We start from the raw sequence: 13,465 nt of genomic DNA, 5'->3' as shown, positions 1-13,465 counted from the left end.
AAAAGACAGGACATCAAGAAATTGTGAGAAAGAGATTGTGCAAACAACTCTTTAAAAACAGATTAGTTTAGAGAGAATTGTAACTCCACCCTTTAACCCCCTCTGCTGTGTCTGCACACAGGGGACTTAAAAGTTTAAAAAAAAAAACAAAAAAAAAAAGAAAGAAAGAAAGAAAAGGGTTCTACAATACTGGATGCGAGTGAGTCTGAGGAGGGAATCTACCTTTAACACTTAGTTATCTATTGCAAAATACAGCTAGTAAGCCCTGTGCTGAAAATAAGGTTAATAAACATGTAACAGTCTGTCCTTCCAAACTCATCATCTGATCACAGCTTCTGCCAAGTATCTGACAAAGCTTGTCAGACTTCCCTCATATCTCTCCTACTAGCATGTCTCTGCAAATGCAACACTTGAAAACTCTTCTTGATCTTTTTTGTTGGATAAATCTTATTTGACTTTTGAAGTTGTGCATCCAATCAGCTAGGTGTCCTGCTGGAAATAAACAGGTGTACCTCTAAAGTGGCATCACCCCAGAGAGAAGTCCCTGAAGTCAGTGGATTGCTTTCATTGAAAGCACCCATCTCTTTCCATTACATTCACAGTGAATATAGACAGTAAGTTCACAGTACACAATAAAAAAGAAGTTGAAAGAAACTGATGGACAAAGTTCTTGATGGACTAAAAGACTAAGCTTCCCAGTCCCCTCAGAGACAAGGTGAACGATGTCAGTGAGGGGACAGTGATCCCCCCTCGCTTGTTTGAGATCACTGTAACTCAGACTGTCTGCAGAGTCTTTCATGCCAGTTGTCCACCCTTGCCATCAACCCTGCTTCTCTCACAGATCTGATGGAGTCCAGACGATTTCTATTGGCCATGATCTCTGCTTGGAAAGTCTGGTGCTTCTGCAGTTTGGTCTGCAGATTGCTTGGATCCTTCCAGCTATCATCCTGGGCAATGCTGTTCTTCTCATTGATCCAGGCAGCCACCTTTGGGGAGGAAAGAACAGAAGTAGAGAAAACCTTCAGTGTTTCTTCAACTCTAACCTGCCAGGCTCTTCTCTAATATCTATAAAACATGGGACTAGTGAGTGGGGACACAAATGAGTTGTCCTTCTGAGATTCTGTTTCCCTAATCCTCTCCTGTCTTTCATAATGAAGTCACCCCTATACCTCTGTCTACCAGCACTGTTACCTGGAAAGGGGGCTGCGTCTATGAGATAGTCCCCATGAAGTGAGAAAGTGCATGGGCACGTGTGTGTGTACATCTGTGTGCATGGGGGAGAAAGAGCAATTATCTCCCTATTTCTAATCTGCTGTCAGTATCTCACAAGAACTGAACTGTTTTGTGTTTTCCCATGAATTTTAAAATGGTAGCACATTCCCTTGTAATGCATTTATTTCTTCTGGATTTTGCTGGTGTCCAATGCACAGTAGATCTTTCATCTTGTGACTGGAGGGAAGCTGTGACTTGAAAGCTGAAAAATATCCCTTCGCCCTTATCCTCATCTTTCCCAATATCATCTCATTCCAGACTCAGTTCCTTGATTCTTCTCACAGTAAATCCCTTCAGGGATTCAGATCTATGCAGCGCAGTATGTTTTAAGAAACCGGAATACCATGAATCTTGTGTAATTGTACCTCAAAGGAATTCTTCAGTAACTTCTGCAGAAGCCTTGATTCCTCTAGCAGATGTCTGCGAGCAGCAGCATTCTCCAGCAGTTTCTCTTTTCTGAGATGAAGACAGATGTGTGAGGTAAAAGCCACAGAGTGAATTAGATAGGATAAGGGTTTTTGATTTTCACCTCTAAACCACATGTGATCTACCCTCCATTCTCTGGGAGAGAAATGTCCATAATATGCAGCCTACCATGATTTGGACTGTCAGAGAAGATGCTCAGGACACTATAGGAAGGATTACTAGCAGACAGATATGTTTAAAGTACACATAAAGTCTATATATATGATAACTGTTCTAGGAATCACCATTATTGCCTTTCAGGGTACAAGAGAACATAAACACAGCATGTTTCTTATATGGAAAGCCTGTGAGTATGATGGTATTTGTCAGTGGTAAACCAAAACTACACCATCCTTTCATCTTTTTCCAAATGTGGGCCTGCAGCACTTTATTCATGTTAGTGCAGTCATGAGATAGTTTGATCATATTGATAAACTAATGTTCACTTTAATTGTAAGGGATCCCCAATCTCTCTTCATAAATTTTACGTATATCTTTTCACCTACCACGAAAAGATGTACATGTGGCAGTGAACACAACTGCTTCTACTGTCTGCATTTAAGATGAACAATATGCAAAGTGCTAGGAGAAATAAAATAATTCACATTAAAGGGCAAGGTCTGATCAGAAAAATTGCAAATGCCCTAATAGATAATTTGAGCAGGGCTTTAAGATCAACCCCATTAGAGCAGTGAAAAAGCAGTTGTGTAGCAAATGACCTTTTTTGATGTTATTTAATCATAATTAAGTATTTAATGGTACAGCAAGCCTCTGCATTTTATTTGCAGCACTGTCCCTCAGGACAGGCCAGAATACAGAATTACAGGAAAACTGCCTTTTTCTGAATCCTGCTCCCCCTCCACTTAACTGTATTTTGGAAACCTCCTAATGAAATATTGACTAGACTCAGGCCCGTTTGGCAAGATCACAGTGCAAAGTGCAAAGCTGAGTAAATGCAAACCAGTTTATGGTTCTCTTAAATCATTTAAAGATATGAGTCACATGGGGAGAGTCTCATTGCAAAAGAGATGGGTGGCTGACATAGGAAGGGTTTGACTTCACCTCCTCAGAACAGCCTGGCATCTGTTGGTGATGTTGTCCGAGTCATAATGCTTGTTCTGCATTAGCTGCTGAGCAAATGAAGCCATCTCATCAATTTTCTCCATCTGAGCTTCCAGGGCTTTTTCAAACTGTGTGTGTTTCCGCTGTAGGCTCTCCACACTGGACAGTGAGTCCTGGATAGAATTCAACAAAGGGAAGTTGCTTTCAGTCAGAGTTTTTCCATCCACAACACTGATAATCCAGAAGCTAAATGGCATTTACCCCACATCTGAAATCTGTCAAGAAAATTTATACATCTTTGAAATTTATTGGCATTGATTCTGAGACTTGGGGCCTAAATAATGTTCTATGCATCGTCTGAGGCCATTATTTCAGGGTCAAACCTGAATTAACTGCTGGGTGCTTAGCTTCTCCTGCATATTGTTGTTGCTGCATAGAACATATCACTTCTCAAGAGTTAAAGCATCAGCTCCTAATCATAAATCAACCTTAAGACAGATGCTATTTTGGAAGCAAATGAGGGATGCCAAACTGAGATCAGAGTTAAGTGAACAAATATGTCGCAGAAAGAGATTAAACTTAGAGCCTCGGTTTCAACCCCTAGAATTTGTAAGAGCTCAGATCCAGATTTGAATCTGAGGACTGGCGTCTGACATTACAGTTAATCTGGAGAGAAACATGGAATTTGACTTCTAACATTTGTGAATCCCAAGCTTACTGACTCAGAGTTCTCTTTTCAGCACCCCTCTGCACTTTTAATTTTAGAATCAGTGGCAAAATGTTGTTACCGCAATAAACACTGCTTTCCCACTATTCTAAAGGAAGTGATAAAGCTGGTATAAAATGGGTCATAAAAAAATCTGAACTTCTGGGTGCTTACATGAGTCATTGGAAGGGAAAGTACTCACGGAGCATTTTCTGTACTGCTGAGCTAAATATGACTGGAAAATGGGTGGCTCCTTCTAAGTCTCATATAATTCAATGGAGGGACTGTAAATACACACCTCCAGGCTGAAAATTACAGAGACAGATACCAGCCACTAGCATTATATGTTTTTCATACCATTTGTACCAATTATGTCTACATTGAACTCTGAGATGTAATCGTAGTTCCTGTAGACAACTAATTTGGTAGCACTACCTATATGTGGTGCAGGGTAAGCTAAGCATCAGAATGTATATCCAGCATCCTGCATAGCTTTTGCAACCCACACATCAACCTGCGGTTTCAGTTATTGTAGTGTTACTGGTACCTGAGGTAGGCAACTTAAAGCTACAGTGGGTGTGTCAGCAGTGACAGCAGTGATGACTTGCACACTGCTGGCAAATGTATTTGGTCAGATATGACCAGTTAGAGAGATGCAGTCTCATTTTCCTGCTATAATCAGAGTAGTTGGACTGTTTTGTTACTGTTGGGACTGAAAATCCTATCCTGTGTAAAGTGTCAAGGAAAGAAACCTGATCTTAAACTGTCAACAAGACGGAGCAGTAACTTCAGAAGGAGAAATATCACAGGAAGGTTCAGAACACATCATCATACTTCGCAGCTCCCTTTTCTCCAGACTGATTGCAGACAAAATTGTAATTTCTTGGAGCACCTACCCCTAAGTCCTCATTAGCTAGGAAAGCCTCTTTGCTGCTGAGCCAGCTCTCAGTCTGTTCCACATAGCCATAGAATTTCTGTATAGGGAAAAAAAGCAGTCATAAACACGGTGTAAAACAGAGACAAACCTGACTTTGGTAGAGTATGCTATAAAAAAAACAAACTTCCAGGGCTATTCAAGAAATTAACTGCATAGCACTAGATGGCAATAAGCATTAGATTCTACAAAACCCACATGCGTAACAATTATTACTGTAACTTTCTCCTTGATAATATGATTATTTCTTTTTGTCTAAGACATAGGGTACAATACAAGTACTTGTAGCTTGTTTGCTAATATTGTAAAGAGTGCTGTGTAAGGTAACTGGCCAATAAAAAGGACGGTAACATGACCTGAAATAAGTAGAATGTAATACATAAAGAAGCATGAAAGCAGCCCTTACCATATGGTTTAAGTTCTTATATATGTATGAAGCTTTTTAGATGGGACTAGTAGCACCAGCTGTTATTTAAGGTACTTGACATTCCCCATTGTAAAATCCCCATTTCAGTTATATCTAACTGTTGCCAATAAGCTATTTGAGCAGAAATTTTGTAAGTGAGATGACTGTTAGAGGGAAGTATTTCTGGAAAACTGCAGCCAAAAGAGTTCTTTTCGCAGAAAAAAAAAAGCCAGGGAAAAATACAGTTTTCTGTCTGTGCTGAATTTTTCTTCAGATAATTTTTTTTTTTTAATTACTTGCCTGCCTCCATGTTTTTTGGGGGGAGGTTATAGAATTTGGTAGAGTAGTGATTTTCCATTTTAAGTATGTGCCTTTTGCCAGTTGCCTGAGAGTTTGACCAAATTTTGCTATGTTTTATAGCCTTTGAAAAACATATGAGCATATATTCCACAGAAATTTCTTTGATTTGTAAAGGTACAATTTCTAAAAAGTCCTGTCACCACTGAATGTGCTTGGCCCTCATCATGCCTTCTGGGGACTGGTGAAATATACATTAAACACTGGGTATTATTAGCATATCTTCCATTATACCATCTTACAAATTTGCTGTTTATACCGAGGAAAGTCGTCAGTGGTATGTGCATTCTTTGTTGAATGTTTTTCTACTCACCTGTAAATCTTGTGCCTGAAACAATTTTATATATTGCTCCTGCCATGCTTGGATCAATTCAGACCAGGCTTGCTGTAGTCTGGAGAGGGACTGGTGAATCTCAGGAGTTGCATAGTGACCAGAATTGGCAAGTTCTTGACCACAGTTACTGAGAGAGTTGATTCTTTCCACTCGTGCTTCAATCTCCTCCTAAAATATATCACTAAGGTTGATGTCAAGGGTTTACAGAATGCCAGTTATTCAGAATACAAGCCTTAAGGGGAAGAATATGGGCTGTAACTTTCCAACACTAATATTTGTATGGAAAATCATTCATCTTTGAGATAAGTTACTGAAAGAGCATAGAATTGCATAAAAGAAAATAAATGTGGACAATAAATTACTTTATTGCTCTAATAACAACTGGTCTCTTACAAATCAAATCTGGGATTAAAATAGAAACAGATTAGAAAATGCTTAGATATAAATGAACACAGTTCTGAACATCCACAATACCATATGCCCTCCAATCTTCCCAAAAAGGTGGTTCTTATGAGAAACAGTGCCTAGAATTTTTCTTCCCCTGCCAAACAAGGTTTTACTTTATTTTGTGGTGTTAAAATGAAATACATTTAACTTTTCACTTGGTCTGAGAAGTGAGTTATATCTATATACTGAATCCTGAAGGTGAAAATATTACAAGCAACTATGACCACTGTAAACCGAATGTGGAATTCCTAATGTAAACAATTTGAAAATAAAAATAAACATGTGCTGAAATAATACCATTTATTAACATATAAACCACCTTAAAAACTATGGCATGTACTATTAAATGTCTGAAATTAGAACTGCTGTTTTTAGGGCTTTTTGGGGGGAGTGGTTTTGTCCCATCATAGATAACACAGCTGTAAGATAGCCATTCTATATTTTAATTCAGATTAGCACCTTGTGTTCAACTCTATTCTCTCCTAAGGACTTTGGTATGTATGAGCCACTGGGCTGAATGAAAAAAACCCCTCCATTTTTCTTGTCTTGTCTATATTTTTAGTTTAGTCAACTCAATACAAAAGAACATAATGCCTGGATTCCTCCTTTCCTGTGTGACTATCTCCTTAGAGCCTTTTGGATTCCTTTACCAACAGATATTAAAGACTTAGATCTTGCTACCATCTAAATTTGGAGTATGCTACATCAGTAGTTTGGGGTATTTCTACTGTGACAAAGAATTATTAGAAAAAACATTGTTAAGTCTGTGACATGAGAAAGCATTGTTAAAATGGAAGACTCTGAAAAAGGAGGGGACTTCAGGTACTTCATACTAAATTCAAGTCTAGAAAATTAATCAGAATCTACAAACTATTCATGCTAATAGTGGTACCCACCAAGCACTGGATATTAGTCATGATTCTGGGAACATGATTTTTAGTAACATAACTACAAAGAAAAAGTAACACAACAGCTGAAAGATAGCTATGACACTTGGGAAAAAGTAAAATGTAACTTTTTTCTCAGGTTCATTGACAATATCACTCCTTTTAGAAAATCCACCAAAAATATTAGCCAAATTAGCCACCAAGAGATTGTGTGGTAATTAGTACTGGGATATGAAGAGTTTCAGAACTGTATGTGTAGTACTGTCCAATGGTCATTTACTGCCCTGTGTGAGACAAACTGCTGTTTTTATTTTCCTTTCAGGCAAATGGAGTTTGCATGACAAAATCTAACTCAAAGCTAGAATTAACTGGCATTAACTTTTTCGCAATCTGAATAGAGAGATTGGCAGTGAGCATGTTCTGATACTGAACCAGCTTTTTATCTACAGTGTTGAACAGCAGTACAGGTGAGAGCTAATGGGGCTTTCTGAAAATTTTTGCAGAGACATGAGCTGCCAAACAGCTCATGGGATAGAGTTCTGTCAATACGTAGGTGACTTCTGTCCATAGCCTGTTATTGAAAACAGTCTTTTCACCATGTTGTTGACAGACACATGCAACAAAATTCTGCTGTGTCTGCAGCAATTAATTCCCCTGGCAAAGATTCCCAGTACGTTCAATTGGCAGCAATGATGATACTTGCCTTTCTCTCCTGATGCTCCTCAATCATGCTTTCCGCTTCATTTGCGCTTTTAGGAAGCCTCCCTGCTTCCATTACACCTCTGATGTTTTGGATCCAATCTAGCATCTCCTTCATCTCCAAGTTAAACTTCTGCAACTGATACGAGGCTGCCAGCTTCTCTTTCCTGCCACACAATTTGCAGTTCAGCATTATCCAACACAATATCTAGTTGCCTCTCCCTCCCCATTTGCAGAGGAAAGTATCCTAGGAGAAGCCAAATGAAGTGAATTCAAGCCTCCTAGCTTTCCCTTACAGTTCCTAAACAGTCCTCATGTTAAACCAAAGTCACAGAAGATGCACACTGCCTTGAAGACAACATGCTTACCTTATTTTCTACATCAGCTCATTAGGAAAAGAAAGGTAAAAAAGCCTTCATAGGTGTTGCTTCCAGCAATGATTACAGCTTAGGCCTCAGCCTTTCTTGTTTTGGAAAGATTCAAGAAAAAAAAAAATAATCTAGAACTGTCCAAAAATAAGTCTTTCACAAAGGCTTCATGACAGATTTAATTTGGTAATCTGGAGGCATTTTAGTAACATTATTTAGTGGGATAAACTATAAAATATGAAATAAACACAAACTAATTGTATTAGTTTTCCCAAAGTCATTTCAGTGGAACTTTGCTTGTACCAAGCCACACTTGTTGCAATGCAGGTGTCTTAGCTGCCTATATAAACTTTGTAAAGGATGCTCAAAAACTTTCAAAAGGCCCCCGGCAAGAAGATTTGAGACCCCAGGGAGCAGCTTTGCTCCTACTGAGAGATATTCAGACCACTAGAAGTCTTTACCTTTGTTTGGCTTGTCCCTGGAGCCGTAGCCAGTTGTTTTTCATCTCCTGTTGCTTCATAGTCAGTTTGTCATTTATGGATGGATTCCTTGTGGAAAGGCGGAAAGATTCCAATTCCAATGGCTGGAAAGAGATTTATAGTGGGGCGAATTTATGCCAAATGTTTATATTCATTCCTGAGTTTGCCTTTCAGGAAAAGTAGTTCATTTTAACATTCTAGTTTTCAAAAGCAGGGACTTAAATTACAATAACAAAATATACAAAGGGACTTGTTATATACACAAAAAATACATGTGCATTTGTGACCAATCATCCAGGTGAAGAAAGAGATGTGTCTGTTGCTTTACACGCACAAAAGTTAATTTACAATTAAGAAAGTTGTTATGCAGAATAGGGACAAACATACAGGAAAATGAAATGCTAATTGTAACCTCTATTAGCTTAAAACTAAGACGGGTGACAAAAGCCATGAAAATATGGCAGTATACAGAAGCAACCAGATTTGCCATTCAGCAGAAGACTCAAAAATTGTTTGTATCTCTTTCAGCTAGCAGCAGCATCAAAACACTACTTTCAGTGCAAACTTCTAGTTGATGCTGTTTTCTTTAAGACAGCCTGATAAACAGCAATGAACACTCACCAACCCAGGTTTTAAAGTTGGTATCTTTCTTGTAAAACTCCATCAAATTGATGAAAATCAAGAATTTTGAATTTGCAGAAAGGAGAGTATGCCAGTCTGGTTTTAATCCATAAGAAAAGCACAGATATTATACTTCGTACATGGTATTTGTGGTAGCATCAAAAAAATTGCCAAAACCAAACCTTGCTCATCTTTCTGTTTCCACACAGCAGTTCCCCTTACGGCATTGCTAATGCAATCTGTGGAATGCTAACTAGTAATCACTCATGTTTCATACGAGAATTAGCTAACGAAGTCACAATATGTGAATGTATCACACATATTGTCACCATTTGCCTACTGTTGTGAAGAAAAAGTTTAGAGAAAGTTTGCAAAAATGTATTCTCTATGAAAAGGCTTAACACTGGCCAACAGTGAAAAGGGTGGGAAGTTGTCATAGGATTCCTACTACTGCAGTTTAGCTGAAACCATTTCTTTTTATTAAAAATATGCCATTATATTGGAGCTCAGACCCATATTTAATGCTCAAGATTAGTCCTCAATGATGCAAATCGGCCATTTTACAAAAGCCAGAGCTGATCAGGCAGGCAATTATCACGCAAGATTTCTGGTTTTGATGTCTATGTCAGAAAACTACATGCACTGTGGGTTTTGCATTTTAGTTCTAAACAGAACTAAAGTAATGATTTTGGTTCAAGTCAGTACAGAAAGTGGGGGAAAGATGGAGAGTTAAATTAGGATTCCACACTTTCCAAAAGATATAAATAGGGCAGTTTAATTTGGCTTGTAGGTGAGGTCCAGAAAATCAGTTAATGTGTTAAAAAGTGACTTCTCTTCTTAGATTTGGTGCATCAGGAAGAGTAACATTTGATACAATGAAGCAGGTTTAAGCAGTGCAGTATTTTACGGAGAAGAAATCCGTGCTGCATTTGTATTGCAGTGCAATTCATACTAATGAATCTGAAGAGTCACACTGAACTTTGCACCATGTTTCCAAGGTGCAAAAATGAACAGTATCCTCTGTAATTCCCCATTTCTTACCTCCATTTTGGACTTAATAACACTGATTTCTCTCTCCATCTCTTCATGCCTTCGAATCAGATTTTCCACACTTTCCACATCTTTCCCAAAATCCAGTGCTTGTATCAGTACACTCTGGAGGGGGCAGTAGGATGTGCAAATGGTGAAGATAACAAAAAGCAAAAGGATCATAACTTAATTTTTTCAAATAGTCTCCTCCTTCACTTCTTTGTATTGCCATGTGAATGTTCTTATTGTCTTTTTAAAAATCAATGGGGCACCTTGTCTGCACTCCTTACAGAGATGGAACAAGAATTTACAACTCTTTGAGCAGTCGCTATCCTACCTAAGGTGTCTCCGGCCATTCACATATAAAACAAAGCAAGCAATGCTTTCCTTGCATTTCTCAATCTTTCTTTTCCCCTTTTTTCCATATTCCAAAACAGGCAAATATTTCCCATTAAATTGCGGCACAGAAGTTTTCAAGTGTGTTTTACAAAAATATGGAAAATAAAATTGACCCTCAGAATCCTACCAGAAATGAAATCCCATACAATGAAGGAATACATTTGTAAAAGTTGCTATAAAATTTTCAAACCAACAGCCTTGTAACCTTAAGTAGTACCACTATGTATCTGCCTAGTAACTTATAATTAAATTAATATCATTAGTTATGTGGATGAAATAATTAGTTTTTATGTAGCCTTTTTCTTCTATTAATCTCAAAATTATAATACAGGATAGGCATTTTTACCTCCATTTTCTGAATGAATAAGACTTTTATACAAATGTTCAAAGTTGGATATTTAATATGTCTGCATTGCATAGCAGGGAGAAATATGCAAGCTAGTGTTAAATGAACTAACTTTGAATTCTGAACACTAGAAGCTGCTATATTCAAGCTAAGTAGGTAATTCAGAAAAAGCTCTATGGTAGATCAGCTAACTGACTTTTGGTATTCAGAACTAACTTGGCTCAGCACTGTCTGAAGGAGATGGATGCTCATGTCAGTAACACAGCAAAAAATAGACACCAGTCCCTTAGCTTCTTAGATTTGTATCCTGCATCCTTAGATTTACTGCATTTTGCTGTGTTCCTTTCTTGTGGAAGGATTTACTAGACCATGTGGAGATGTCTACAAATGTAAAGATGCTGCAGCTTAATTACTTCTCTAATTCTCCTTACAGTTAGTGAGTGGAAAGAAGGAGTCACTGCTGGAGCATGATTTATCTTATTCTCAAGATGACTTCTAAAATAGGTCAGATGCACTGGGCTCTAGAAATACCTGCTTCTTTCTACTGACTGTGGAAGAAACCATGGATGACTACTTTGGATATAGCAACTAGTCACCCAATACTAAAAGTACTATTTAATAAGCAATACTATTTGACTACAGATCATTAATTAGAATCATAAAATCACAGAATAATTTAGATTGGAAGGGACCTCTGAATATCATCTAGTCCAACCCCTGCCCAAAACAGGCCCACTTTAGATCAGATTTCTCAGTGTCTGATCTAGTTGAGATCTGACTGTTTCCAAGGACAGAGAATCCACAGTCTCTCTGGGTAACCTGTTCCAGAGTTTGATCACTCTCACCGTGATTTTTTTCACTTTACACATTTTTGGAACTTTTCTGGTTGCAACTTGTACCCACTGACTCCCACTGTTTCACTATTAACCTCCAAGAAGAGTCCAGATTCATCTTCTCTGTAACTTCTCATTAGGTAAAGACAGCATCCCCTTTTATTGCAGACTCTAATCTGTAATTTCTTACAGTACATTTCAAATGTACCTTTTTAACCATGAATGCCTTAGAATTGGTAATCTGTAAAATGTTTAATGACATTTCAGCCTTCCTACAAACTTGATATACAGATAACTATCAAAGGTAACTGCTGGATACTCAGTATCTCTCTAGCAATGGGCATGCCTGGGTTTATCATTGTTGGCAAAATAGAACATATTACCACTTTGATTAATCAAAATCTGAGAACTCACCTTCTCGGTAATTCTCTCTGTGATGTCATCAATTTCTCTGATTAAGGCATGAGTCTCTAGGGCTCCCTCTAACTTCTTCCTGTATGCATTCAGGTTACCATGGAAACTGTTCCACCTTATATTGAAAAGAATATTTTAGAGGTGTATTTCAGAGGTGAGGATATCCGCAACTGAGTTTCATGATTCTCAGATCTAAGTAAAGACGGAATTTCTGAACTACTTTATGTACAGATCCCCAATTCCCCACAATAGGGAACACATCACAGAGAGAAAGCATTAGCCTGACAGGATTATGTGTTTATATTTATTCCAAGTTTTCAGGATGGCATGGGGGTTAAAAGCTAAAAAGTACTGATCTGGTTTCCTTAAACTCTCAATAACCTTACAATCCCTATCTTCATGCTTTGGTTCTTAGCTAGTGGGCTGTGAAGTAGCAAAAGCAATATGCACTTCACCAGGACAACTATATGAACAGATGGAAGTGTCTTAGCTTCATGGATCTAGTGTGTAAAGTGCTGTGAAACAGCATATTTGCCTCCAAGGCTAGAAACATGACTTGGGCCCTGCTGCGCTAGTAATCCTTGTGGCTAACTGCTCTGAGAGTCTTGAAAGGCAAATCCAGCGTGTGATGTTTTGTAGTCATGATGTTAAAGAAGAAAATATATGTCGTAATTCCTCCCATTATCCCAACCCAAGACATCTAATCTTTGCTTCTTGTTTTTGCTTTACACAGTAGCTTTAAAAGCATACTCACTTCTCATTGAGCTGCTTCCGACGCTCATATATTGTCTTTGTTTCTTCCTTGTTCTGTCTCTCCAGTTTCATGGCTAGGGCATTGATAGCCCTGATGTGAGCATCATCCACTGTTGTCTCCTGTAAAGTGAGAAAAAACCAAAGGTATGTGTTTGAAATGCTTGTGACTGAGTTTTCCACTGAGACATGAAAAACAACAATAACAGCAACAAGCGAGGGTTTTAACTCACTGCCAAGCATTTCAGACACATGGGGTTTGCTCTACTATAACTGCTAGCGTTACCAGTCCCTGACGAGAGGACAGTAAAGGCAAGAAAGAACTTTAATGACTGTAGGTACAACAATGATCTAGGTCTAGATGATAACCCTCAGAGCTCCATTTCTAAGCCATGCATTCCAGCAGGGGCTCATTTATTGAAGAGACATAGGTGCAGTTGCTGGTTACATAGGTGGCTGCTGTGGAACAGATGACGTGTAGCAGATTATTCCTCTTGTCAAACAGGTAGTGAATTATGGCTCCTAGGCCTACTCGCTGTTTTTTTCTAGATAGGCTTCTGTCCAGAAGTGACGCTGTACTGTGGACAACAGGCTTAAAATCCATAGAGCCTTGAGAAACCCAGACAACCCATGCCATTGAGTTTTCTTCTAAAGCAA

At 38.4% G+C, this 13,465-nt stretch overlaps 1 protein-coding gene across 1 annotated transcript in view; it reads right to left on the bottom strand.

Annotated features, from left to right (window-relative positions):
- Positions 1 to 13,465, bottom strand: part of SPTBN5 (spectrin beta, non-erythrocytic 5) — a 98,762-nt gene that overhangs the window by 20,812 nt on the left and 64,485 nt on the right. The window contains exons 39-48 of the mRNA XM_049825339.1: positions 12,813 to 12,931; positions 12,059 to 12,173; positions 10,079 to 10,192; positions 8,399 to 8,520; positions 7,574 to 7,736; positions 5,516 to 5,704; positions 4,402 to 4,479; positions 2,800 to 2,972; positions 1,638 to 1,728; positions 840 to 986 (exon numbers count right to left, since the gene is read on the bottom strand). Coding sequence (XP_049681296.1) covers positions 840 to 986; positions 1,638 to 1,728; positions 2,800 to 2,972; positions 4,402 to 4,479; positions 5,516 to 5,704; positions 7,574 to 7,736; positions 8,399 to 8,520; positions 10,079 to 10,192; positions 12,059 to 12,173; positions 12,813 to 12,931 — 1,311 coding nt within the window. The remainder of the gene's footprint in view (positions 1 to 839; positions 987 to 1,637; positions 1,729 to 2,799; positions 2,973 to 4,401; positions 4,480 to 5,515; positions 5,705 to 7,573; positions 7,737 to 8,398; positions 8,521 to 10,078; positions 10,193 to 12,058; positions 12,174 to 12,812; positions 12,932 to 13,465) is intronic.

This window comes from Accipiter gentilis, chromosome 22 (genome assembly GCF_929443795.1).
Source record: "Accipiter gentilis chromosome 22, bAccGen1.1, whole genome shotgun sequence".
NCBI classification, from domain to species: domain Eukaryota; kingdom Metazoa; phylum Chordata; class Aves; order Accipitriformes; family Accipitridae; genus Astur; species Astur gentilis.
Note: the sequence above shows the minus strand (reverse complement) of the source record. Positions and strands in the feature narration are given on the sequence as shown.